The sequence below is a fragment of the Fundulus heteroclitus genome, chromosome 18 (assembly GCF_011125445.2).
Source record: "Fundulus heteroclitus isolate FHET01 chromosome 18, MU-UCD_Fhet_4.1, whole genome shotgun sequence".
Lineage (NCBI taxonomy): Eukaryota > Metazoa > Chordata > Actinopteri > Cyprinodontiformes > Fundulidae > Fundulus > Fundulus heteroclitus.
In genome coordinates, this window is record NC_046378.1 from 9,501,021 (window position 1) to 9,515,052 (window position 14,032).

The 14,032-nt window shown below is 40.2% G+C and overlaps 2 protein-coding genes across 11 annotated transcripts in view; one reads left to right on the forward strand and one right to left on the reverse strand.

The window, feature by feature from the left end:
* Nucleotides 1–1,472: 1,472 nt before the first annotated feature.
* kcnj1a.1 (potassium inwardly rectifying channel subfamily J member 1a, tandem duplicate 1) lies at nucleotides 1,473–4,694 on the forward strand. Its single transcript, XM_012866790.3, has 2 exons — nucleotides 1,473–1,572; nucleotides 2,926–4,694. Exon 2 carries the CDS (start codon nucleotides 2,947–2,949, stop codon nucleotides 4,063–4,065), a length of 1,119 nt encoding a protein of 372 aa, XP_012722244.1. The 5' UTR covers nucleotides 1,473–1,572; nucleotides 2,926–2,946; the 3' UTR covers nucleotides 4,066–4,694.
* Nucleotides 4,695–10,662: 5,968 nt separating this feature from the next.
* fli1 (Fli-1 proto-oncogene, ETS transcription factor) overlaps nucleotides 10,663–14,032 on the reverse strand; it is a 43,393-nt gene continuing 40,023 nt past the window's right edge. For all 10 annotated transcript variants that reach the window (XM_036149708.1, XM_036149705.1, XM_036149701.1 and 7 more), the window contains one exon: nucleotides 10,663–13,959. In XM_036149708.1, coding sequence (XP_036005601.1) covers nucleotides 13,430–13,959 — 530 coding nt within the window. In that variant the 3' untranslated portion in view covers nucleotides 10,663–13,429. The remainder of the gene's footprint in view (nucleotides 13,960–14,032) is intronic.

The following is a 14,032-nucleotide window of genomic DNA, read 5'->3' on the forward strand; positions in this document are numbered from 1 at the left end:
TTAACAAGTGTATTGTGTGGAAGAATGGGTCTTTTTTCAATTTATGGATACACTTGTGTTAGAATCTTTGGACAGGTTTATTAGGTGCTTAATAGCCAGCTTCTAGTGTAAACCTCTTATCAATAGGCCAATAAGACATATTTTCTTAGAAAAATGTTGATGTGTTCAGTATCTAGTTCCCTATTGGATTCTTTCGAACTGATTACAATTGCACACCAATTGCCACCAGAACTGAATTACTTCTCTGCTCTGAAGTTATTTGGATGAAGTAATTGCTCTTTAGCCGCTGCGCCCGCAAGGCAGTCAAGACAGCAATTTTGTCCGCTTGCAACATTTCACTGTTGGCTGGAAAAACTAATAGTATAAAGCAAAAGCAGTTGTGTAAATATGACGATAAATTCCCTTTAATAAGTGGTAGACAGTAAGAAATATGCCAATATCAATGACCCTTTACCAGCGCAATCCAGCAAAACAAAAAGGTAAAATAAATAGCGCTGATATTGCTAAGTCAATAGTAATTAAATATTGCTTGAATGAACACTGGACAGCATGTAAGGTAATACTGCAGGATGTTCAGTGCGTAATGAGATTCATTTTGAAAAATGAATCCCTTCACTATTCACCCCCCCCCCCCTCCCCCCCATCCCCGCTTTCCAAAATCTGCAGCTCCTGGTCTGGTTCTGCCTCCAACAAATCCCAGAAGGCAATTCATTTGGTTTTGTCATCTTCACATCTTTTACAGCTTCTGGTGTCTCCCCCTCTCCCAAGTGTAGGGGGGGGGGGGGGGGGGGGGGGGGGCGTTATTACTTTATTATTAGAAAAAGACCTCACTGAGCAAAGTAGTGCTGATTTTGGGATTGATAGTGACAACACTATTTGCAATATATGAACCCCAGGTGGATCAAGTGAAAATACACATAAAAAAAAAGGGCTGATTTATTCAAAACACCTGCAGCGTTTTCCTTTGTGGATCAAACATCCTTAAATATTACAACTTTGCAGTTTAAAACCTCAAACGCTAAATTTAATCTTCTCCAAAGCGGGTCATCAAATGTCCTCAAGAATGCATGCGTGCCAACGTTCTCGCCGCTGATGTCTGTTTGACATTGAGATGTACAAAAACGATTCACAGGTACGTGCTTTGCATTTACACTGTCAACATCAGCTTGGCGGACTTCTTTACAGTGAGCTCAGGAGCGCAAAAGCCGCGGTCAGAGCATGAAACAACCGACTTTGAATGCAGCGCAACACTTTATGCAGTAGTGGCATGACAGAGGTCATCTCAGTCCACAGTACCCGGCGTTTGTGGACATAACACACGTTTTTAGTGCCAGAAAATCGTATGCGTAATGTGTGTGTGGGCGTGTGTGTATGGTGGTAGGGGGGCTGATGTACCTGTGGGCGTTAACATTACCTGTCTGATTGTAACACGCCGACACGCGACAGTATAAAGCCACGCGGGGTGGCTTGTCTGGCAGGAGAGGACACACCTCAGCTACCTGCGACTACAAAGACGGAGGAGACTGTCTTGCATTTTACCTTTGGATGCTTTTCTCACAGTTTTCCAGTTCGGTGAGTTCCAGCAAATTGTCCTCAGGTATTAGCACCAGGTTTTTAATCGCAACTGGTAATCTGAACAGAAAAATGGGGATTTTATTTTTTCTTTTCCCTAGCATTAAAATCTCAATTTTCAGTGTAACATTTCAAATCGGACACAGGTGAGACCGCTGGTAAAGTGTTTCTCAAGTGTTGAACTTTAAAGATTTACTCCTTCATGCACTCAGCCAGCATAGAGACTGAGACAGGTTTAAAAGGTCTTTAGAGAAGGAAAAAAACACATCACATGAACGGGAACTACTATACATTTTTGACTTAATGCGTTCAAACTGTAACGCCAATTCTTGTGTGATTGGAGTTAAAATATATAGTTTCTAGGGCAGCTGCACATCCCAGCAGGGCACTCCTTAATGTGCCTAAATCTGCGTGGACGTGTCTCATGAGTCTCACCCGACGTGCCTTCATTTGTGCACGTGGTCATTTTCTTATGTAGAGCTGTAATTTAGCATGACTTATATAACGCAAAATCCCTAAATGCCTGAAATTATTTCACTCCAGACCCAATGCACAGAATCCTGCTGACCTAATGGTTAGGTATGGAATGACCCAGTCTACTTCCAAGAGGATTAGAGCTTGCAAAACAAGAACTACAGTGTGCTTATCCAATTTCTTTTTACTGTGTTCTTTAAAGACTGCCAAGGAAAATATAAACTCACTGGACTGATTGTTTGGTAGCATTTCACTAATAGACATGACATAATCCAAAAAGGCTGTTTGCATGACTTAGGAAGGACAGGGGCTACACACCTAATGTGGAAACCTTGGTGCCACCACTGCCAGGTACCATATATCAAGCAACACATTTATGAGACATTAAAGCTTTAATAAAGTTCAAGGCTGCTATTTATGGAAGCTGCACTAATGATGTGCCTAAATAATTATATTGCCATATTTCGTCTTCCTGTTGAGACACATAAACAAGAACCTGATTCTGGTCAGGAAGAACACATGGGGGAGTCTTCGTCAGAAACTTTCTATATGACTTCAGGTGCTTTCTTCATACCCAGAGTGTAGCATGCTGTGCATAGTGGTAAAACCGCAGAGGGAGTAACTTGTAAGGCTGAATGTATTTGACTGCACTTGATTGTTCACTATGAAACCACTGTCATCGGCTAAGTTTTAAGCAGCCAATTAGTTTTGCTGAACCACCAGATGTTAATTAATCTGCTACAATCAGATGTTTTCTTGTTAATTAGCACCTACTCAACCATTTGTTTGTGCCGTTTTGCTTATTCAGTAAGGTACTTTTTTAAAAAAATATTTTCAATGTGTTGACAGTTTGTGCATCGTTCTGTTTTTCTCTCATAGGTTACTGAATTATAGAGAAAGATGAGCACTTTAAACAGACGGATCCAAGACTACATGCTGGAGAGGAAAAGGCGGCGGACCAGATTAGTAACTAAAGATGGCCGCTGTAACATTGAGTACGGGAACATCAAGTACAGCACCCACTTTGCCTTCCTGGTTGACTTCTGGACCACCTTTGTAGAGATCCGGTGGCGTTTCGTCCTCATAATTTTCATCGCGTCTTTCACTCTCAGCTGGTTTATCTTCGGCCTGCTGTGGTACTGGATTGCTCGGAGCAACGGAGATCTGACATGGCAAGAGCCCCCTTCAGATCACAGTGCGTGCGTTGATAATGTTGTTGGACTTACCACTGCCTTCCTGTACTCGCTTGAAACCCAGACAACTATCGGGTATGGCGGTCGAGCGATCACTCCTGAATGCCCCGGCGCCGTGGCCCTTATCATCATCCAGTCCCTTCTTGGAGCAGTTATAAACTGCTTCATGTGTGGAATCATTCTGTCCAAGATCTCCTTACCTAAAAAGAGGGCGAAGACCATCACGTTTAGTGAGATGGCTGTGATCAGTCCAAGAAACGGTTCTCTCTGCCTGTCCATCAGAGTGGCCAACCTTCGCAAGACCCTGATGATTGGCAGCCAGATCTATGGCAAGCTGCTGAGAACGACAACCACGCCAGATGGCGAGACAATCATCATGGATCAAGTGAATATTGACTTCATGGTAGATGCAGGGAAGGACAACCTCTTCTTTGTTACTCCTCTCACGCTGCATCACGTCATTGACAAGAGCAGCCCCTTCTTCGACATGGCGGTGGACACCCTGCACGAGACAGAGTTTGAGCTTGTGGTTTTTCTAGACGGCACGGCGGAGTCCACAAGCTCTTCCTGCCAGGTGCGCACCTCCTTCATTCCCCAGGAGATCATGTGGGGCTACAGCTTCTTGCCGATCATCTCGAGAAGCAAAGAGGGCAAATACAGAGTCGATTTCTCCAACTTCTCCAAAGTGGTGCCAGTGGCGACAGCACACTGTGCATACTGTTACCACAACATCAAAGGACACCATCTCCATTCCAGAGAAGGACATGACAACCCGGGCTTTGAGGTGATTGAAATTGACAATCCCCCTAACGTCACCAAGATGTGAAGCACTGACTGGATTCCTAAATGACAGTTGCTGGAGGCCCACCTGGATGACCCAGAGGCACCCAGATTAACGGCCTCGGATTTAAACTCGAGGCTGATAAACCAATTGATATGTTACTCTTTTGTATCCCCCACAGATAAGAAATGTGTGGGTGTCAAGGCACTCAGCTCATTGTGAGTCTTATGCGTCTGTATGTAAAACCACACCTGTCATTGTCTACTGATGAAAAACCTGTTTTCAGATTGGAGGTCATGTCGTGCTGGCTGATGAAGCGTAGTTAATTAACACAAAGCTTCGCTCTCATTGGTGAAATTTAAATGAAGATATGTGGACTTTGTTTTGTTTCACCTTTGGCATTACGCAAGATCTTTGCGTCTTTCGTTTCATATGCTAAACTGTTCAGATACAGGCACTAGCCACGGGCTGGCCTCCCAGGCCCATTTGTTAAAACTGTGAATGGTGTGTTCATGTTTTCTTCACAAATGTACATATTATGAGGGAACTTGTCTCTCAGGAAATGCTGAACTTGGCTGCATGCAGCAAACTCAATTATGTTTGTTATTGTCTTTTTTAATAGTTTTTGTTCCCTCAGGGGTAAATATTTACACAAAAATAAACTTTATTTTTGCATTTATAAACATGTGTCTGCTGTACTTTTTTTTTTTTTTACTCCAAAACAAAAGCAAAATGTCACTAGGTGTGTGGATGGCCAAAGCAACAGAAGCTAATCTTGATGGCAGCTTTTCATCTGTCAACAAAGCTAAGTTATGACTTCAAACAGGACAACTCAGAGGAAGTGTTTGGGAAAAGAAAGATGAGAGTGTACTAGCCATGACGCCAAGATCTAAACATGAAACCAGAACTATCCATTTGAAGAATTTCAGGCCGTACCGTATGCTAGCAACAGCTTTGCTGGTTTCAATAACATTGACAAACCACTGTTCTCTAATGAGCTACCTGTACATACTCAGGAAGAACAGAATGAATGTGTTCTTTTACCCGAGGGGGCAAGAACAAGAAAAAACATCGTTCTAGCCATATTTCACATGAACTAAAGGACAGAACCCCAGGAAGTCTTCATATGTCCCACTGTCAGGATAGTAACAACCACCCATCTTGATTTTCTGACCTATCACACAACATTTTTTGAACACCAAAAAAAGGTTCTGGCCAGAATATACATTAACAACAAGCTGCAAGAGGCCCAAATTAAGGCCTGAAAGAATTTAACATTGTCAGCTTCTTCTTGTAGCCCTGGGAGAGAGCAAGTTAGTCTGTTCTTATGAAGCCTGTATTCACCTTTAGCCTTCAATATTAGTTTGAGCCTGTTCAAAAAAGATTGCTAATAAACAATTATATAATAATAATAATTATTATATAAATAATCTGACGTACATTCCATATATAAGGTGTCCAAATTAGCATACAGATAAAACATTTAGTTTATACAATGGTTAATAAAGACAAATACTCCCTCAAAAAAATGATTTCAAAAAAATATGCGTGGGAATGCGAACACCTTTGAATCAGAATTTGCTTTATTCTCCGAGTTTGTGCAGAAAAAAAATTAAGATTTTAAGTTTGGTTCCACTTTAAATACGTTTTAAATATGAATATATGGAAGCGATGTTTTTGCCTACAGCCAATCGTTATCGACTCTTTTCAGAGGAAATAAATTACTCAAATTTAGAGAGTGAACCTGAATGAGCAGATGAATACTACTTTATTACTACGGGTGTGCATGTCAGAATTTTTATCATCCTAATTCCAATCACTCAGGGAGAAAGATTTGCTGTCGCACTTCAATAATTAATAAAAAAATCAATGCATTTTATATGACTGAAAACTATGTAGCCTAGAAGTAAAGTGAAAGTGAAATGATTGTGTCCTGTTTAACTCCTTCATCGGTAGCATTTCTTTATTGCGACAGATATAATCCCAACAGGAATTTTAGCAGAACAGCCTTTTGTGTCTAAATATATCTGACTGGACACATCGAGATAGTCTTCAGTAAACTCCCGTCTTGCTCCTATGGACGATGTTTTCATGCGATGGCATTTATTGCGGGCCCAGCCAAACGTTTGCACGTCTGTTCTTTGTTCCGAAATCATTGGTTGATAATTCAGCTCATAAGACATTTTAACGTGGTTCCATGTAATTGACTACGAAAAAAAAGTTTCAGGAAGAGCTTGTCTCCCGCTACATTAACTTAGATGTTTTCAATGCACGTAACATTTAATGACTCTCAGCTCTCATTTTTCCAACAGCTGTCTAAGCACAGCAGGCGGAACTGGTCACGTGGCACCAGCGATGTGTTTATATTGAATGAGTCAGCCCCAAGAGCTGACTCCTGTCAAAGAGAACCAAATATTCAGCTGCTTTGATCAGCTCTGCTAGGCATCTGTGAAGGCAGGGTAGGAAAAGTGAAAGAAGAACGACGGGTCTGGATAAAATAAAGCTTCCATAGGTATAAAAATTTGCTAACACGCAAGGAAAACTTTTACAATGACTAAGTCGGGCTAAAATACAAGGTTTTATGTGATAGTAATCGTAGTTTCATGTTTGAAACGAACCTTCTCATCATTGCATGCTGAGATAGAGCTGAAGCAGCCAGTACAGTCTCTCTTGTCATGTGGAAGTTTTTGCAGGGAGAAAAACATAACTCGCATATTTAGGAGCTACAAAATGTGCATAGTCTATATTGCCGCACAGCAAGATGTGCACATGAAAATAGATTTTTTTTGTTTCTTTCTATCTCCACACATGTGCCTGGAGGTGCAGCAGATACAAGCATTCAAGGCAGAAAAACAAAAAATTACAAGTCATCTTGGTCAAGGAATAGTTATTTTAAAATGTTTTGCTGGAGACATCCGACACTGGATTAGGAAATCCCTTATTTTGTCTATTAAAAAAAAAAAAAAAAAACTGAATAGATTTTCTGATGCAATTTGACATTTAAATAAAGTAAACATAAAGGAGGAAATCAGGGTGCTAGATGGGTGTATACACAGCATTCGCTTTATGGCTGATTAAGTACATGGCGTCATTGCCGACATTTCACCATTTACAAAATGACACCGTGTTGTAGAAATAAAAAACAGAAGGACGTAACACCTTGGAAGTCATCCAAAAAAAAAAAACTTTTATAATGTAGTATAGTGGAGGTTTGATAAGATGATGTGTTTCTCAATGTTATGTGATTTACCAGAAATTAAATTAACAAGTATAGTAAAGTGAGATATTTTACTATGTAGTTCCTGCAACTCTCGAAAACGAAAAAAGATCTTTTCTCACAGCTTTATACATTATATAGCAGTGTGTAATTGCAAAGTCAACAAAGATGAAAACACTTCATATGCAGTGTGAAGAAACATTTCATTAGCCAAAATCCGCCGCTGAGAGAGAAAACCTCGCTGGTGTTTGTCACCTGTCAAAATGAGCCATTTTGTGGTTTATCGGGTGCATCAAACCTTTTACCCTCGTTCGTGTATGTTAAAACAACAGGGCAGACAGGAAAAATTAGCAACATCTGTGAATGTAACACAAACACTAAGCTGTGCAGTTCAACTGCAGCCTCTAAATTGAGCATGATGTTGAAACCACAACAAAGTGCGGAATAATAAACCATCAGGACAGCTTGGTGGATTGCAGAGCTGCTGGGATATTCTTTACCGGTGACTGAAAGTGTGCCGGAGCACAACATGGTCAGACACATATTTCAAGGTCTTGTCTGAGCACATCAAGTTGAGATCACGTGTTTACATAAACTTTATAAATATATATTTTTTTCTCACTGACGTTTCATCATGCAGCTTTTTTTTGTTGGATTTTCATCATATTCAGACGTTTACATACATGTCCTTAATATTTGGTAGGCTTGCCTTTAAAATGTCAGAATTGGGTCAAATGTCTTGGGTTGTCATTCCACATGTTTCTACCAAGACTGAAGTTTGGGGCCATTCTGACAGAGGTGATGTAACTGAGTTAGGCTACCTTGCTTACACACTCCTTTTCAGCTCTGAACAAACATGTTCCGGGGAAATGAGATCATAGGGCTTTGCCGTGGCCTTGACAAAAAAGTCAATGTTTCGGAGAGAGGGGGTAAAGGGCGACAGTGGCACAGGAGCTAGGAGTTTGTCCTGTAACCGGTGGGTTGCCAGTTCAAACCCCTGAGCAGATTGTCGCAATCATTGTGGTCTTGGGCCAGACACTTGACCTGCTGTCGGTGGTCAGGGGGCCCGATGATGGATGATTTTATGGCAGCCCTGCCTCTGTCAGTCAGAGGCGGTGCAATGTGGCTCACCACCGTCAGCGTGGGAATGACTGATTGTAGTGTGAAGTGCTTTGGGGTCATTGGGGCTTGATAAAGCACTGTGCTGGTCGTTTACTGTCATCTTGGTGTTATTTTACAACTACTGTGCTGGTAAGCTTTGAGCAGTTGTCAGTTTGGAAAACTAAGTTCCTGGCTGATGTCTTAAGAAGTCTAAGAAGTTTGAACCGGACGCCACGGCGGTCTCTGGTTCAAACTCCTGAATTTCACAAGCTAAACGGGAAATGTTGGCCACTATACTGGATTTCACAATAAAGTCAACGCATCAACTTAACTGGTTTGACTAGTATAAACAAAACGGTGACACAGAAACACAAGGTAAAAGAGGGTATTTTGGAGGATGAAATAATATATTTAAGCACACGGATAACAAGTTTTGCATTTAAAAAATTAAAACATGGCTGTTTTTTTAAAATAATTTATGAGGGATAGCAACAGAAAAGACCACATGAACTCTCCAGCGCTGTTTCCGCAACAGGAGCCGCAGCTGGCCTAGGAGCAGTGTGAGTCGCGATTTGCAGAAAACCGGAACCGGATCAGGACTGCAACCCACAGCACACTCAATGTGAGCCTGGCATCACTCAACAGTGGATAATGGCTCTCCCTCATCGGCTTCAGGCAGCAGCACCAGAGGTGTGGACTTAAGCCGAGTGACTTGGAATCCAGTCACACTTAAGTCACAAATTTAATCAGCTTAGTTGATAAAATCATAAAAGACTTAATACTTGACTTGAACTTTCATACCACTGATTTTTGACTTTGCTTTGACTTGGAGCTGTTTGACTTAAATCTAACAATAGACGTGAAGTATGCAACAATGCAACCGCATCTGGTATGCAACAATGTTACTTTGCCTGGAATCCAGCCCACTGCATGCCTCAGGCTCCTCCTGTTGCTGCAGCATGCACACTGAATCCCTTTTGTTGTTTAGTTGCACTTTTTCTTTCTCCTACGTTGACAGTGAAGAAGCCGGCGGTAGCGTAGATGCACCGTTAACCAGCGCTATGAGTGTGTGCGCAGAGCTGGAGAAGAAAGCAAAACACCTGGTTTCAACTTTGTGATTCCAGATGAAAGCAGTCCCACACACAGTACCTAAGTCTCAATAGAAATATAAAAAGCTAATTTTGCTAGAATAAAATCCAAGTTTTGCGAGAATTGCACAAATAACAACAATATAATGTATTTTCTTTCTGGCGTAGGGTTAGGGTTATTAGAGGAAACAGTGTGCTGTGGTGCATTTAGAAAATATGGATTTGTTTTATCACATTTTAATCACAACACTGATAAAAATGTGTGTTATCACGCTGTTATTATCACTGTGGCCAGAAAGCAGAGGTATAATAATAATAATGTACTCAAGTAGAAGTATGGTTACTTTGATAATATTTTACAAGCAAAATTACAATACAAGCAAAGTCACCAGTGTAAAATATTACTCAAGTAAAATTAAAAAGTACCTCATTAAATTTTTACTTTTAGTAAAAGTTAATTGGTTACTTTTTTATGGGCAAAAGAAAGTCACCCTCATGCATTTCACAACGAAAAGAGGCAATTTTGTTTTCTGTTAAAGGGGCACCTTTATAAATGCAAATGCTACATAAAAATAAAACATGTTGACATATGACATTGTGAATATTTTGGAAGCACAACTGATATTTACATTATCTGTCAAAATTATTATGTAGCATGTTTATATGGTTATAGCCTTGAACATAAACCAGACACTGTCCACTCATTGATTACTACATGCAGTAATTAGGTGCCACCTGATTTGTGATAATGATGCTATTTTTAGATTTAGCTTTTTTTTTTTTATAAATACAAAAAACAAGAAAAATTAACAGTTTCCCACTAAACTCTCAAACCTTTTTTACTTACCTCCACTTGCTTGCGTAGGTCAGAATGTTGAGTTTTTAAATGCAGATAACTTGATCCTTTAGGCCAACTGGGTCTACATAATAAAACTGCTGCCTTTTTTGTACTTACGGTAATTAAACTGGTCCTTTATGGGACCAGTTTAATTAAACTGCTTAAAAAAGTACAAAGGACACCAAAACTGTACTTAAAATGTGAGTAAATGCAGCTAGTTACTCCTCCCCCCTTGCCAGAATACCCTGGGTTCTAGTCATCACCGGGACCTTTATGTATGGAGTTTGCGTGTTCTCCCTGTGTATAGGTTTGTACATGCATCTTTATCTGATTAGACGGGTATAGAAAACTGATCAATTCCATTAGCGGTGGAGATAAAGTGAGGCAGTGAGAGAGTCCTGGAGAGGTAAAAACATTTATTTTGTCACATTTTCCTATACAAAAGCCCTTTTTCAAAAGGTTTTAGTTCATACATTGCAGGCATTACAATATTATTAAAAATAATACACTGCTTAATTGTAAATGTATACAAACAATACATATAATGGATTCACCATCCAAAATACATTGCATATATGAAGGAGTAGCACAGATCCCTCTTCACTGATAATGCTTTTAAAACAGGAAGGTTAAGGGCACATTGCCATACTTTCTTTATGCTACAAATGACATGTTCCCTTTTAATTTGTTCTCTTAAAGCTATTCGTCTGCAAAGAAAGCTGGATGTAAATATTAATACTGTATTACGGAGTATCAAACACCTGAAAACCTCAAAAAGCACAGAGCTAGCCATGAATTCCAGGTATAGAAAAGGAGCGACAATGGGATCACGCCATCATCATCACAGACTGCATACAAGGCAAAGGAATTGTCTCTATTAGATTATGATTTAAGCAGGCATTTGTGGTTTTAGTAATACGAAAGAAAATAATATACAGATATATTTTTTACCCTTACAGGCACTTAAGACGTTACAACTGGGTTTCAGAAAACAACATCTGTGTGAAAACAAAAAAACAAAAAAATGTTAAACTGCATTGCCCAAATGTACAGATATAAAAATACTTAAAATGCTCAACATACTACTAGCAGAAATGGACTCAAAAAGTTTGCATTTTTGACCGAGGTCAACTCGTATTAACTCTCTTGGCTTTTTATACTGTGTCACATATGAAAATAACTCTGCATAATTTATACAGTAAGTTGCTTTAATGCCTAGTTGACTGATGTTTATAAAATAATAACACATAGGTCTGACAAACGCACAGCGTTTGCGAATCTGAGGATTTCTTTGTTTCATCTCGTCATACTTCATTGTTTTTTTTTTTGTTCTCTGATAAAAGACTTGGTTTCAAGTGTCTATTTTCGATGACTTTCTTTGAATAGTTTCAGAAATTAACAGTTGAAGAGCTGATTATGGTTGTGAGTTTGACATAGCGTTGTTACACGATAATAATGAAATTCTGACTTGAGATTCGTTTGCATTTTGCTGGGCTTGAAGATCAGCAAGAGACTTTTGACAAAACATGCATCTCTCATGCTAGGATCCAGCCTTGTAAAAAAAAAAGGAAGAAAACACTGCAAAGTGTCGTATATTAATCAGAATTAAGTGGATAATTTCTTCTTTGCAACAACCTGTGTGATATCGACTGGCCTAGATGGACAGAGACCATGTGGCAGCTTTTATTCTCAGAAAAGATAAAAAAAAAATATTTATTAGAACAGTTATCTTCATCAGGACTTTAGTTGTGCACTGGTAGTTGATGTTGATGATATGATATAGATCAGCAGTTTGAGCCTAACCCGAACTCTGCAAGGGTTAGAGCTTTGTTTCTCAGCACATTTTAAAAAAAAATAGATGAAGACTCTAGGGCCTTTCAAATAATGAACATCCTCTAAACAGTAAGGCTAACACAACCCTAAAAAAGAACCACATACGCTAAAATCCCTTACATGTTTTAGATTCACGCTATTACGTGGATATGCATCTTTTTTCCCCCCTTAAATAACCACACCTGACATATTTTGGTTTAGGCAAAGACTTTTTTTTTTCCTTTTAAGTGTATTACACAAGCCAGAGACATTCACATTAATACTGATATGGTTGAGCAACAAAACGATTTCAAAATAGCCAGGCTGAGAGGAAACAACAAGGCAAATACTTAGCTTAGTGTGTGGCCTACCAAAAAAAAAAAAAAAAAAAAAAAGAGAGAGAAAAACATTTGTGTGGGCAGGAATTACTGCTGCAAATTACCTCAATTAAATCTTGACTCTGCTTCTGCAGCACAATTGACTTAACTCTGCTGTGCTTATCACCCATCATCTCTTTCAGCTCCTTGCAAAATACATAGAAAACATTCTTTAAGCAACTGAGTTGACCCAGGTTCACCAGAAACATACAGCGCTTCATTCTATGGCATCTAACTCTTCTCTAGCCTTCCAGTCTTGGAGGATAAATTAAATGGCGGCATGGTGAACTGCGTATTCAAGTCGCCAAATGGTATTCAGTGCTGAGAAAAGTTCCTTTTGCAAGATCTCCTACCTATCTACTGGAGACACACATACACACTACACACACACACACACACACACTCACAGACACACACACACGATTACAAAAAACAATGTCATGTGAAACAGAAAGCCAAGAAAAACAGTGGACAACCCCCACAAGGTTAGTAAGTAAGCGTCAAAAGCTGGATTTTCAAGCAAAGCATACAAACTATACTGAGAATGATGTAAATTGAGACCCATAAGTGATAGGCCCATGTCTGGTAAGGTAGCGTGCAGAATAGGCTGACACACTCTGGTTCAAGACCTTTCCTTAGGCTTTTGGGGCACTTACAGGGGAAACTTTTGAGAGAGTGGAAAAGAAAAAGGCACAGGAAACTCAGATCTGCGTCCATAAAACAAACAGTTGTTATAAGTAGTATTCCATTGTAGACCAAGGTATCCAGTTTTTATAGATTCTTACATACACACACACACACACATAAAAGAAAACAAAAAAACTTCAAAAACTCATCCTTCATTGAGGAACAGCATTTCTTTAGATGATTGTTTCCATCAACTCAGTCTTTGGCATTACAAGAAGTGCAGGTCAGCAATTTTGGTAGGAGGAGAAGGTAGGTTTTAAAAGTTGGTCGTTGATGAAGGAGGGTTGTCTTAATAGTAAGTGCCGAGATGGGATGGCACATGAGTGTTAGGGTGGCGGGGGACATTTGGGTTCGGGTAGATGCCTCCAGTGGGCGAACTCCAGTACTGAGCAGCGGGTCCAAAGAAATTGGAGGAGCTGACTGGCATAGATGGAGGGTGCGGAGATACAAAGTTGACCTTCTGCTGGTGGGCGTGGTAGGAAGGCACATAGGCTAGGTCCGAGGGGTATTTGTACATGGATGACTCAGTGGGGTGCGGCTGCAGTGCCTGAGCAATGCCATGGAAGTCGAACTTGTAGGCATAGCGTTTGCCATGCACCTTGGTCATAATATTTTTGTCATAGTAGTAGCGCAGCGCACGGCTCAGCTTGTCGTAGTTCATGTTTGGCTTGCTCTTGCGCTCACCCCATCGCCGCGCCACCTCATCTGGATCCGTCATCTTAAACTCTCCGTTGGTCCCTTCCCAAGTGATGCACCCTGCGTTGGCACTGTCAGACAGGAGCTCCAGAAGGAACTGCCAAAGTTGGATCTGACCTGAGCCTGAAAGAGGACAGGAGTACAAACCTGCGTCAGGGACGGTTGTGGTCTCTACTAAGTAAGAACGCAATTTTGT